The sequence below is a fragment of the Nasonia vitripennis genome, chromosome 3 (assembly GCF_009193385.2).
Source record: "Nasonia vitripennis strain AsymCx chromosome 3, Nvit_psr_1.1, whole genome shotgun sequence".
In the NCBI taxonomy this organism is placed as follows: Eukaryota; Metazoa; Arthropoda; class Insecta; order Hymenoptera; family Pteromalidae; genus Nasonia; species Nasonia vitripennis.
The window spans coordinates 904320-918499 of record NC_045759.1 but is presented as its reverse complement, the minus strand read 5'-3'; the positions used below and the strand labels follow the sequence as shown (position 1 = coordinate 918499).

At 37.3% G+C, this 14180-nt stretch overlaps 2 protein-coding genes across 7 annotated transcripts in view; one reads left to right on the top strand and one right to left on the bottom strand.

Annotated features, from left to right (window-relative positions):
- LOC100120899 (facilitated trehalose transporter Tret1-like) overlaps positions 1–12930 on the bottom strand; it is a 24741-nt gene extending 11811 nt beyond the window's left edge. The window contains exons 1-6 of one of the 6 annotated variants that reach the window (XM_008205596.3): positions 7673–7751; positions 4871–7002; positions 3678–4038; positions 3142–3443; positions 2361–3071; positions 1650–2278 (exon numbers count right to left, since the gene is read on the bottom strand). In XM_008205596.3, coding sequence (XP_008203818.1) covers positions 2422–3071; positions 3142–3443; positions 3678–4038; positions 4871–4940 — 1383 coding nt within the window. In that variant the 5' untranslated portion in view covers positions 4941–7002; positions 7673–7751 and the 3' untranslated portion in view covers positions 1650–2278; positions 2361–2421. Of the gene's footprint in view, positions 1–1649; positions 2279–2360; positions 3072–3141; positions 3444–3677; positions 7216–7672; positions 7867–12784 lie in introns of those variants that run through there. The other 5 variants (XM_032598110.1, XM_031926283.2, XM_008205597.3 and 2 more) reach the window with 5 other exon arrangements.
- Positions 11591–14180, top strand: LOC103315653. Its single transcript, XM_031926282.1, has 3 exons — positions 11591–12102; positions 12178–12726; positions 13138–14180. The coding sequence occupies exons 1-3, from the start codon at positions 11817–11819 to the stop codon at positions 13800–13802; spliced, it is 1500 nt and encodes a 499-aa protein (XP_031782142.1). The 5' UTR covers positions 11591–11816; the 3' UTR covers positions 13803–14180.

Here is a 14180-nt window from a genome sequence, read left to right as displayed (position 1 = left end):
AATTTACATTTGAGTGCGCTCAAGTAGAATAACTAATATCCGAACTCATCAGACTTGCTAGTCAAACAGATACAGCGTCTCGTGAACTAGTAATACGTAAGCAGTTCACACCTCGAGAGATAAGACGCTCCAAGCTTGATCTTCTTTCTCTAACGAACTTGTGATTAGAAAACCGGAGAAAAACCAAGTCGATTTTCTGAACACTGAAAAGCGCGAAAAAATTTTGACCGAGTCCAAAGATGACCAACGAGCCAAAGGTTTTTGAATAAAAAAAAAATTGAGGTAAACCGATGAATTTTAGTGGCTCCTATGCAAAAATCGACGTAATCGGTTGACCTGAATAAACCAAATTTGACACACGCACTTAACAAAATAAGATACGACACGTGTACATACGATGAAATTTGCATAAGTGATCCTGCAAAGCTTTCCCTCCACATCCTACAAATCTTTGCTCTACCCCCAGTCGGCTCGTGAAACATAAGAGTTTGTTTGTTTTGTCTGTATTTGACAATCGCATATTTTGATCGTCATCCGTGCAAATTTCGAAGCGTGTGCGCGTGTTTTTCCCCGTCAAAACACCTCAATAGCACAGAGAATATAACAAGCTGACGCACGTCAATTTCGACGTCCAAGCCCGAGTAATGTCTTGGACGGGTTTCGTAAGAAAATTCGTGGCATACCGTAATTACAGGCTTCGATTTCACAGTATCGTGACACTGCAGCGCTGTTTTAATGAATTTTTAATTGAGCTCCGATAAGGCGAACGAAAATAATAACTAATTCGTTATTTTTATTTAACGTCTGCTGAATATTGCGTGATCGACTTGGCTAACCTCGGCTATTCGATAATTTCTTTATTCGTCGTTGATTGCTCGACTAGTTCCGTTTGACAGACAAGTATTTCATATTCCAGGAAAGTAACGATGTCGAAGAACTTTAAATATTAGAAAATAGAACCAGACCAAGCGTCAAACAAAGCCATTGTGACGAGACGCATGGCCATCGTTATATGATTGATATCGCAGTTCTTGAAATTCACTTTTTGCTTACTCTTTACGGAAGATCGATCGCAAAAAGTATAATCAATTCAATCTTTTAGGAAAATGGAAATAGACGAACGAGATATTCGATATTATCACGTGAATCATCCCAAGACCTATTATGTGTTTACCGATGCTTTCAAGTTCCATTATCGTTTCACATCTTTTAAAGTGTTAACAAGATTTTATATAAATTTTACTCTCTGATATACAACGAAATACTATAGCAATCAAGTTTTCGTTTCATTTGACAACAATAAGCAGCGTGATAATAACACATTCGAAGAAACAGGATGCAACGACTCGTCTGAGATTAAAGAATGCAAGTTATTTTTAGCAGAGCTACACTGTACAAGTTTAACAATTGGATTTCTTGGATTCAAATTTCTTTATCTCGCGATGCAAGAGTGACAAATGCCGCAGGCTCGGAGAATACGAATCATTGCCGCGGCCCGTAAATCACCGAAGCGTATCAAGCGCATTATGTTCATTGACACTTGCTTGCTAAATCATCTGCCTTAGAGGATATAAATTAATTATACAAATGCACGGCTCACAAGTCTGACGAACTTGGTGGAAGCGTGCTAGGTTGGAAATAAATCTTGAGAGTCGAAAAACCAGTTTAATTTTCCTTCTTTCATATATAAAAGCTCTTATCGTCTCGCGTACAACTTGAGTAATTATCGATCATTTTCGATGAGAGTCAGATTTATTTATAAACTTTTTTTCAATTTCGTCAACGAGTGTGACGGCGCCATAACAATGGAAACGTTGATGAAAAGTCTAATTATTCGCGATCGCATCGAACATACTTAAGGATTACTTGTCTTTATCACATTTTACATAGTACATTACGTTTCAGTCTTTTTCGTCTATTGTTCGTAAATATGCCTCTCGATTATAATTTCCGATTAATTATTATATTGGGCAGAAATAAAATAGCAAACAATGCGAGATTTGTTGATTGCATTTCTAATTATGATAATTTACATAGATAACTACATCTTGGTATATCGATTATTTACATTTCTTACTTAACGCATTGTGTTTATACGTAATCCTAGTTAAAAGATGCGCAGCCAACAAAAGTATAATTATATTAAAGAAGCAACGCAAATTCAACGTTGGTCGACCTAACAATAAAAATAACGCAGCCTTTTCAAATAACAAGTCATTCCAGACAGTTCTCGATTAATTTCCCAAAGTGAGATCAGCAGCAGAAGGTACACACATTCCTGAGGATACAAGAACATCAGATTAGCATATCATAGAAATAGCGTTATGACAATTCATTCGAATTAGCAAGACTTGAAATACCTGTTAAACAATGCAAGGCGAGCATCACCGATAGCTCAAGATTAATTCACTAAACTTCTACTCATTTCCTGATGAGATCATCCTGAATCTGTTGCAGCGACTTGCCCTTCGTCTCGGGCATGTAGAACACCGCGTACGGGACCGCCATAAAGGTGATGATCGCGTGGCCGTAAAAGACGTACGCCTCGCCGAACAGATCTACCAGCGGTTGGTAACTCTTGGAAGCGAAGAAAGCCGCACCGGCAGCGGTTAGATTGGCGATGCAACAGGCGACTGACTTGATGTTCGCGGCGTAGACCTCGCTGGAGACGATGCTGGGAATGGAGCCCAGCCCGATGACGAAGAAGGTGATGAAGACGAAGAGCGTCGCGACCGGCAGCCACTGCGATCCCACCCAGACGATGCCCTTCTCTTGCAGGATGAAGTGTGTGCCGAGGCCGACCAGAGAAATCGAAACACCGGTGGCCGAGACCATCATGAGAATGCGTCTGCCGCACTTGTCGTACAGGCCGATCGAGATTATCGCCACGACGACCGAGCACAGGAGAACGTAGGAGACGACGTTCGAGGGCTGGATGACGCTGGACTTTCCGCGGATCAGGATTATCTCCATGTAGAAGAGGACGTTGTTGAGGCCGGAAAGCTGCATGAAGGCGAACAGCATCATCACGAGGACCGTAGCCCTTCGCACGTGGCGCAGTCTGAACTCGGCTGAAAAGGTTCGAGGTCGTGATTACGCAAGTGTTTCCGCATTTTCACTGATAGAGTTTTCCATATTTACCCATTCTCTCCATGAAACTAGCTGCGCCGGTCGCCTTGACGAATCTCGTAACTTCCTCGAGCTCGTTCTCGACTTTCTCGCTGCCCCGGTACCAGGCGATGGACTTTCGAGCAGCCTCGAAGTTTCCCACTTTGACCAAGTGATGGGGCGAGTCAGGCAGCAGACACATCAGAATTACGAGGAGGACGCAAGGGACAAAGTAAGTCACGCTCGAGGCCCGTAGACTCATGTTGGAGCCCGTAACGCTGGCCAGAAAGTTACCAACCGGACCTCCCATCACGGCAAAGGACACGAGCGAACCTCTGAAGTAAGTGGAAAATTTTCATTATTTTTGCAAATAATCGATAATATTGCGATATGCACATGTCGCGGCACGTGACTTGCACGCGCCATGTTCTCGTAAGGCCGTCGTTAGGTATAGCCACAAGCCTTATCTAACAGTAAGGTCACACCTCTCCGTTTCCTAATCTCGCGAAAGCAGTCACGTGACGCCTCGACCCCCTGCGAATTCTGAACGATAAGAATAACCAACTCACCTAATCTCCGGCGCGGCGACCTCTCCAAGATACAACGCGAAGCAGGAGTAGGCGAAGCCAAAACCCAAGCCGAGGCATATCCTAGCGGCGTAGAGCCAAATGGGCGAGTCCGCGGCGATCATGAGGATCCAGCCCAGGGCCGTGGGGATGGCCGTGATGAGGGTCGTCTTCTTACTGCCCAGCCAGCTGACCGAGACGGCGCCCAGGAACGCGCCAACCAGACGACCCAAGTAGAGCAGGGAGGCCACCCAGGAGGCCTCGGTCAGGGTGAGCGGTAAGGGTGAGCCTGGGGCTGTTAGCTGAGCCAGGTAGGGAGAGGACCAGACGCACATCACGCCGATCTGGGCCGTTATTATCCATACTGGAATAATTTTTAAGGAGGTGGAATTTCGTTGGATGAGAGTATTGAGCTTGGGAGATTCAGTCGGGTGTGTTGCAGAAGAATTTATGACACTGTTGTTTTCGAAATTTTTATTGCTGCGTTAAGAGTACAATGTAGATATTACAGAAAAACAAGATTGAAAAATGCGTGAAACCAAGTTCGCCGAAGATCTTTCAATTTCAAAGAGTTTGTTCGGAAAATTGAAATTACAAGCCGAGATAGCGATATCTCTTTTCTTTGTTGGAGAAAAAAATAGTTTCACGTGCGATGTCTCGTCACATCTTGTAATCTCGCTACTCGTATGACATAATAAAACGCATAGTTCAGTTGAGCGTGTATAATGATCTTCAAACATACACGAGCAGTTATTATTGTCTATAGAAACCGATACATATGGAGACTGAGTTTCTTAATTTACAGTAATTAATTTTGATGATTTGTTCATAAAATTTCTCGAATTTGTCAGTACACATGTACCTACATAGGTCAGAAAAATATTAGTGTCAACTTCGCGAAGCTTTTGATATTATAAATATTCGTACTAGTTGATCATTGCCAAAGAATTAAATAATGAATAAAATAAAAGAATAATAGTTTTTGAATAAATTCCATCAATTAATCGTCTACAGCCTTGCATCATATTGCAACATTTTTCAAAACTTCGTGATTGACAAAACGACGCAAAATAGTACGTCTACAAAGTCGTAGAACCTTATTAGCATTGGCACGTTTCTCGGCCCGATCACATGATTTATAATTATGCATAACACTTGTACACTCGATTAAAACGCGCTCACTCTTTCTCTCCTACCTGCGAAGGCGGCTAATGCTTGCGGATACAGCTTTTTGACTCGTGCGACGAAATTCGTTGGGGGGCTCATTATTGCGCTGTCACGAGCAACAAACGAGTAGGTCCAGATCTGCGTTGAGTCTTCTGCAGACTGAATCTTCGAACATCCGCGAATACGTTTTTAACGAGAGGCTATTTGCTTTTGATTGATAAGATAAGAATAGACATTTGAACTTTCCACGTCGTCAGTTCGATTTTTTAAACTTTTTATTCTAGATAATTTTATGAGCTTTCATTTAGTGCGATGATATATTTGTTGTTTACATTTTCAGATGTCTCTGATTGAAAGTTAGTTTCTCGATAATGATGACCTTGGGTATTTGAAATCGTATTAGGTAACTTAGGAAATATTCTGTGCTGACTCTTGATTTTACTACAAAGATAGATATTTTTCATCTACTCATTTAGCCAGATCAACTAACGTATTGAGCATAAGAAAATGTTAATGGCATATAAAATTTGTATATTTAACAATTAGTGTCTCCTCCTCGTGAAAAAAAAAACACAAAATTTTGTTTTCGTCAAAGATGACGTCTTTACTGCCACAACGGACGTCTTTAAGCCTTCAGTTGTACAAATAAATTGCCTTAATCATCTTGAGTAAACTCTCAATAAAGATGTTTGTCGCATTATACGCGATTCAATAATTGTAAAATTGACTACTAGATTACCCCCTAAAAGATATATTTCTTTAGGAGATTCTCTTTTTTTGGCATTGTCAACATAAATCTCGTAATCCGCATACAAATGATACATACCTAATAATGGTTTTACTATGGGATGTCAAGTCATCAAGTCATCTTGAATCTGTTGCAGCGTCTTTCCCTTCGTCTCGGGCATGAAATACCACACGAAAGGCACCATGAGGCTTGTAAGGGCAGCTTGTATGTAGAACACGTAAGCCTCACCCAAAGCATCAATCGTAGGTTGCCATGTCTTTGTCGAGGCAAATGCAAACAGTGCACCAGTAAAGCTGGCAATACACGCTGCGATGCACTTGATATTCGCTGGGAATAACTCACTCAGAACAGCGCTTGGCGTGGGCATCAGCCCGAAGACAAAGGTGATCATGAACAAGAACGCCGAGGCTACAGGAAGCCACTGAAATTTGGATGGATCGAAGCCTAAATCCATCAAGATGAAGTGGGTACCCAGCGCTATCATGGAAATGGATATGCCGGTGCCGGAAATCATCAAGAGAACCTTTCTACCGCACTTGTCCATCATTTTGACCGATAGAATAGCCGTCAAGAGTCCTGAAGCGTTGATTAATATCACTGCAAGAGATGGGTCGATCAAATCGGACTTGGCTCTACGGAAAACCATCTCCATGTAAAACATGAGACTGTTCAATCCGCAAATTTGCGTGAAGGTAAACAACATGATGATTATGAAAAGCGCTCTTCTAATCGGTGGATTCTTGAATTCGTTGAGTTGGTCATGCAAGCTAGTGACTGCAGACGACGTAACAAACTTCTGGACAGCTTCAAACTCTTCATCGACGCCAATACCACTTCTGTACCAGTGGATGGACTTGCGAGCAGCCTCCAATTTACCTATCTTCATCAGATGATGCGGGGAATTCGGTAGACCCATGAACATGCCGATGTTGATCAAGCACAAAACGAGAAAAACCAGGCTGGACATCTTCATTGACATGTAATAGCCAACCAGGCTGACCAAGACGTATCCAAATGGAGAGCCGCAGAATGCGATGGTTACCATGGCACCGCGAATCTGGGGAAGAGCTATTTCTCCTAGGTATAGAGGGAAACAGCTGAAGGTCATTCCCAGACCTAACCCGCCTGAAAATCTAGCGACGTACAACATCATCGGACTGTTGGCTAAAAATAAAAGTATCCAACTACAAATCATTGGCAAAAGAGTGCAGACTATAGCATTTTTGCTGCCCCAGTAATGGACACACAGTGCACCACTGATGGCTCCAATAAAACGGCCCATGTTGAGAAGCGCGGCCACCCATGAAGCTTCATCCAGGGTAAGAAAAATAGGAGAGTCCGTCCTGGTCAGCTGACCCAGAAAGGGTGACGACCAGGTGCACATTACCCCTAGTTGAATCAGTAGCTGCACAACTAAAAAGAGAAAATAATTTCTTTGATAGTGTAATATTTTTAAACTAATATAATTAACATTCAAAAATGTCGTTGGATTTAGCAATCATTAAATATTGGCATAATCATATTGTACAACCACAAACGTTTATACATATAATGATATCTTGGCAATATCTCAGCATGCTTCATAATTGCATCACGACTTTTTTAAGAAGTTCCGCGATTGAACACCTGCAATGCATATAAAAGTTACAAATCTAACCTTCAGCACCAAAAAACTTTGAGTGTAAACTAGAATTACTTATAATAAAACACTTTATTCTGTGTGTTTCAAATCTTATGGATTCTAATCACAGAATAATTGAGATCATGAATATTATCGTTCATTTCCTTTGTTATGTATGAATCATTCATCACGAAGATACTGTGATTTGGACAACCTTGACACATGCAATAATTTTCTCTTGATAACAATTTATAATCCATGCATTGTAGTATATAAAATACGTCAATTAAGGATAAAAATGTAAGATGTCCGTTTAAATAATTGGCGTGACACCAAGCTATGCGAAGTATTAATACTAATTTTTAAATTGTTTTGCATATGAAACTGAATGAAGATAAAAGTGGTGCCTAAGAGAAAGTTCTGAGCTTATGAACTATTAAAATATGTAAGTATGCAAAATACCTCCTGTAGCAGCAATCCATTGCGGATAAAGTTTCCAGTTTAGCAAACTTACAGTCGTCGGCTTGGTCATGCTACTGCTGATCAAAACAAGTAGTAACAAACGTCTCGAAAGAGAATGAACATTTTATTCTTCGATGTTTGCGTATTGAGAGCTTCTTCCATTAGAGTTGTGTCACTGATAAGATAACATTGATCTAAAAAATTATTTTAAAAAAAAGTATAAACTTTTTCTTTAAAAAATATGCTAATTTCAATTTTTGTATTCAGGGATATGAGTTTGGTAATTTGTATTTTTAATTTTTGCCTACGAATGCGATGCAACAATACTTAAAAATCTGTATAACTTGGCATTAAATTTTAGCAAAAAATAATTATATCATGATTCGTGATGACTCGTATTAGAAAAACATTTTGAAAAAGTAGCATAGTACATATAACACATTTGTACAAACATATCTATTTCTATGATCAGCTATTTATCAAGACTCTGCCCTTAACGTCGATAATGAAACGCATATATCTCGGTATCCCCTGTGTACACCATGGAGCTATTAGAAACAGTTATTAGTAGATTCTTATCCAGGGTCTAAATTACTAGTATTATATATATATATATATATGTGTGTGTGTGTGTGTGTGTGAGTGTGTGTTCATTGCAGTCACACTGTAACATATGATTATAGAATAATACCTCCGTCACCTAAAACTGTAGAAGTTTATTTCATTTTTGTAAACTCATCAGCTTGGTATTGATGTGTAAGTTTAAAAAGTTCATGTTTTTAATGCAGCAATGAAAGTAACAATTACAACGCTTCTTTTTTATTTCCACGCATTTCAAATCGTTTATTTACAAAATGCGCCAGGAAATGTAAAAAAACATTGTGACGCATCAAACGATATCGTCAATATTACGGTACGTATACTCTTATTAATATTTATACAATAATAATCGATAATCAATTTATTGTATTTACATTCTAGGTAAATATATTACGAAATTGTTTAAATGGAAAAGGAAATAATATAGTTACGGGTAGTTTTCACGAATCGCATGAAGCTTTAATATTGAAAAATTTGTATGCATCTTTAATACCCATAAGTTTAATTAGTATTCACCAGAGCTCTCTTATCGATATTAATAGTAAGTTCAATACCACAATGGAAAGTAAAGAAACATATTCAGCAATGAATTTCATTATCATTGCACCATCCAAAGCGAAAATTTCAGAAAGCTTGGTGAAAGTTAAAAACTCTGCCTTGTGGAATCATGAAGGCTTTTTTCTTATTGTCAACACAAACATAAAGAGTAATTGTCAGATAGCACGAGATTGTTTACACTTTGTTTGGTCGTTGAACATTTTATCAGTATTATTCTTATGTCGCGGCACAAACAATAAGCTACATTTGTTTACTTATAATCCGTTTTCCCGATATGCACCCAAATTTTGGAAAGTACTTTACACAAATAATAGTACCTATAATGAAATGTGGACTTTGTTAGAGCATACGATTGAGGAAAAAGACAGTTTTTATGGTAAATAAGATAATTGCATGTGCCTACTTTCATTGAAACATTCAATATTTAATAATAATCTTACAACGCCATTACAGACTCTCAATTGTGTAAAGAGCTTAATTTTATGAAAACGAAAAATCTACATGGGTACAAAGTCAACATCGGCCTTTGGCTACAGAATCTTAGCTCCACGCATCCTGAAGCTACTGGTGATCTAAAAGACCTAATAGGCGAAAAGGGTGCAATTGCTCGTACGGTATGGAATCATTTAAACGCAACAGCAAATTTAAGTTATTATTCAACCTTCAAGATTAGCAAAACTGATGAACGTATTTTTCATGACCTCGATTCTGGAAAAATCGACTACATCCTTAACATAATATTTCATCGTGAATCTTGGAAAAGAAGGACGTATCCTCATACTAGTTCAGGTCTCTGCATAATCGCTCCTAAGTATAAAATCTCGATTTATGAAAGGATCCTTACAATGTTTAGCATCACATCTTGGTTAATACTGTTGGGTATATGTTTCGTCGCAGTAGTAATTCTAAAATATATCCTCCAGGAGACCATGTCAGAATCAGCTTTAGATATTTTAAGAATGATCGCGGGCATGCCTACTTACAATGAACCAAAGACTTCAGTAGCCCGAAAGTTTTTCATTATCTTTGTGTTCGTGACTATGACTGCCAACTCGTATTTTCAGTCAAGACTGAATGCCATGTACGTGGCTCCTACTTCGGCTTCTACTATTGAAACAGCCGAAGATCTAAATGCTTCAAAATTACTAATCTATGGATTTCCAGTTTTCAAGGACATGTTGGTCTTTAAAAATCTGCGTAACAGATATCGACCCGTTGAAAATTCGTTAGAATGCGTTCACCGCTTGAAGAAAAAAGAGCAAATTATTTGCTTGTATCCGTGTAATGTATACAATATAACGGACGATGATGGAGCCCACGTGGCAAAAGATAAAATAGACCTTAACCTCGCATTCAGAATCAGAAAGGATTGGCCTCTTGCATCGCGAGTTAATCAGATACTGAGAAGAATGACAGAAAGTGGACTACTTAGACTATATGAAATGAGGGAACGAGAACGATTATTCAAGTATATTAATATAAAAAGCAAGTGGAAAGCTATAACAATAAAAAAGTCAACAGCTACTTTTCTCTTATTTAGCTGGTGTTCATTAATAGCTATACTTATTTTCATTCTAGAGATTATTATTAATAATTTTAAAAAGCTAGCGAAAGAATTAAATCGCATTAAGCTTAGAATGAAGGAACGGAAATTATTTTGACTAGGAGCGTATCAGAAAATATTTTTGATGTTATAAAATTTTACAATAAAAAATGTTGCCCAATACTAATTGATCCCTACCTTATCCGTACCTAAAAGCGTTAACATTTCACTGATCTTAAACTAAAAATACATTCAAATGAAACAACGGTACGTGTACGTATATAAACGCGCCATAAAAACCCACGGGAATTTCCATGCAATGCATTACTCTACATTTCGGGCAGGGTGATTAGGAAAAACCTACCTAGTTATCGATTGACAAAAAATGAGCCACTTGGTCAAGGAATAAATGTTAAGCAAATTGGGGAAAAAACCAAGGAGTAAAGAAGTTAGACTAGTACTTAATATTTGATAAGAAAAGAACGGCATATGAGTTAACCTATCGATATGACATTAATGGTCCTTATCTTCTAGTCCAAGAATTGTACTTGACATGTATTTGTAAAGCAATTATTTTTCTGGAATGAGACATTTCCTTACAAATAGTTCACATGCATTCGTCAGACTACTACCGGATTACAAATGACATTATGTTTTTTATAAATAAAATCAAGTTTACAAGTTTACTGCATAGTTTCTTAAATATATTTCGATTAACGAACGCAATTAACGATTTGACTCGAAAATGACTGATTGAAATTAATTTTAATATGCTTTTGTTCGAAAATCGTAGGAATATAATGTGAACCACTATTAATCCCAGTAGAAATCTTCCGCACTAATGATGGTATGTGCTGTATCGCATAATGGATTATCGATATACTCGTCTATTCAAAACACTAGGGCGCTTATAGTTCAATTTATACAATCGTAAACGCAAGTTTAATAATTCGAATATGCATTTGGATCACAGTATATTTATTATTTTTTTAATAATAGTGTCTAATTTTGGTAAAATGCATTCAAAAGCTTCATCTGATTTAAAAAAAAAAGTAATTCTATCAAGAAACAATTACAATGAATTGTATTCAATAGCTACAACTACGGTAAACCAATCAAAATTTATAATTACTTTTTATAATGAGAATGATTTGAGCTTCAAAAAAATCTTTATTTTAGATCAAAATATTGAAAAAATGTTATTCTGATGGCCTAGATGATACTGTTTTTGCTGGCGATTGGATCGATTTTACAAGTTGGAAAGGTCTTTTCTCCCAAATATCAGTAAATCTCATTAGTTCAACGGAATCTCAAGTTTTCCTTCGTCACAAACGCTTGAGTGGAATTTACGAAATCAGCGATGTTGTGGTACAAAGTCTTCGTTATCCGGCACAAGTGGCTATTGTTTCTACGATACACGAGCCATTAAAAGACACGTTCAAGATGTTACGAAGTTCCAAATTTTGGAATTTAGAAGCAATCTTCTTTTTAATTGATGAGAATCCAAAGAATTCATGCTTGAATGTTCCACACACATTTCTCGTGGCTTGGAGATATAATATTCTACACGCTATTTATATATGCTATACTGCCAATGATGAAATATACTTCTACAATTTCAATCCTTATATGGATTATGCACCGAAACCGTGGAAAAAGGCAGATGTTTTAATAGATGAAGAAAAAAATCACACAATAATGATTTATCGAGTCTCCGCCAATGATATACGTAAGTACATTATTCACAGTTTTAATGAATACCAGTTATTATTATTTTTGTATTTCTTTATCAATTAATTTCCAGTAATCTTAAAAGACTCGTACTGCGAATTGTTGGATTTTGATAAAACTAGTTCTCTTGACAACTATCCAATAAAACTGTGCGGTTTACTCAATCCTATACTGCTAAACGACGTCAAAAATTCATCGCATCGTACCATTCAAACAATCAATGACTTTTCTGGCATTGATAGTGTGGTCGCTCAGTTAATATGGAGTAAACTTCATACTACCCCTACGGTTAAAATATACCGAGATAGTGGATACATAGAAAATAACGTACCTCACGGATTGGTTAAAAGAATTATTAATGCAGAATACGACATGATTGTCAATGAATTTTACTACAGATCATTTTGGCGGCTTGAAACATATCCCCACGGTATTTCAGGAATGTGCGCTTTAACCCGAAAACGGTATCGTTCGTCAAATATTTCGACATTGCTGTGGATGTTCAATCCGACTGTTATTTCAATTGTCATACCAATAAGTCTTCTGATCGCGATAATGTTAAAATATTTATCGAAAATTGGATTTGTGAACGCCTGTCTGAAGGTTTTAGGAATGCTCGCCGGTAAGTTGTAATGGTTATTGAGTCGATGATTATTACACGAATTTCATCTTACACTTACTTATTTATTTTCCCGGTGACACTTCTATTATCCCAATTATAGTTTTTGGAAAGCAAATTAATTTGCAAACACTCCGATATAATACAACACGGCAGCTTTATAGACGCGCTGAAACATCATCAGACAGAGACTCTTTTAATACTAAATACTTTTAATACTCGACGGCTCCGAAATACTTATCTTTTTATTTTGATGATCCACTTTGTCGAGCACAATCATCATTTTTTCACTGCTTTGCATAACAGCTTACATAACACTTGACACGTGTTAAACGAATTGACAAACAAAATGTACAATGTAACACTAGGACTTAATTAAAAGATTCGATAATCCAGCAAAGTATTACATTTTAGGAATATCAATAAATTATCCGATTTCTGGTATAAACAGGATTAATGTGGCATATCTTGTATTTATCATGTTCGGATTAAACGTATACTTAGAAACCAGCCTGACATCGTTCCTAGTTGCTCCTGATGATGTTTACAATATCGATTCAATGGAAGATATAGTTAATTATAAATACGAAGTATCAGGTAGACCTTTCGTTAAGGAATTTCTCGTCGACGACAATTTCACAGACGTTTATAGTGAAAATTATTTTGACGAATGCATGGACAAAATTCGCATGGGCCACAAAGTGGCTTGCATAAGAGACTGTTTATCAGCTATATTTTACGAAAAAGAATTCGACTTTATACATTTGTCCAAGCAAAGTGTAAAAGATATTCATATGACATTTTTATTTCGAGAAGATTGGCCTCTACGCGTGCGATTCAACGCAATAGTCCAAAGGATACGCGAATCTGGCATAATAGCATTCGTAAAAAATATTGAAGTATTCAAAGCATATCCAGACCGACCACAATACAAACAACAGAATAGACTCGATCGCACTGATTCTCGAGAAGAAACACCATTAAATATCAAAGTCATGTCTTTTGCTTGGTATATATTGGGCGCTGGAATAACATTATCCTCTATAATATTTTTGTTTGAATTGTACATAATAAAATGAAGTCTTAAAATATAGAAAGATTCTTTTACATTATTCAAGACTCTGAAGTTACAATTGCAAAGATTTACAGCAAATCCATAAACGCATCAGCTAAAAGGCAGAAAGTACTACGCTAGTAAAAAATAATGGCTTACTAGTGCTTGACCAAGAATGTTGATTCGAAATCAATCCGTTGTTTTATTTTTAGCAAACAGTAGACTTGCTTACTTTTAGCAGCGTTGTACAAACCTGAATTTCACTATGAATTATATTTTTCGAAATATACCTTACATATTAGGTATTGCAATCTTCATATTTAATTTTAATACAAGATTGTTCATCAATGCATTAGCATATAGTAAACTTCATATAAAAAATAATGATGCATTTATATCAACA

Bases quoted from the DNA above. Each gene is read 5' to 3' on its own strand.
- LOC103315653 (XM_031926282.1), top strand. From the start codon at position 11,817: ATGTTACGAAGTTCCAAATTTTGGAATTTAGAAGCAATCTTCTTTTTA. The intron at 12,103-12,177 runs GTAAGTACATTA...ATTAATTTCCAG, and splicing joins AGTCTCCGCCAATGATATAC to TAATCTTAAAAGACTCGTAC. The intron at 12,727-13,137 runs GTAAGTTGTAAT...ATTACATTTTAG, and splicing joins GGTTTTAGGAATGCTCGCCG to GAATATCAATAAATTATCCG.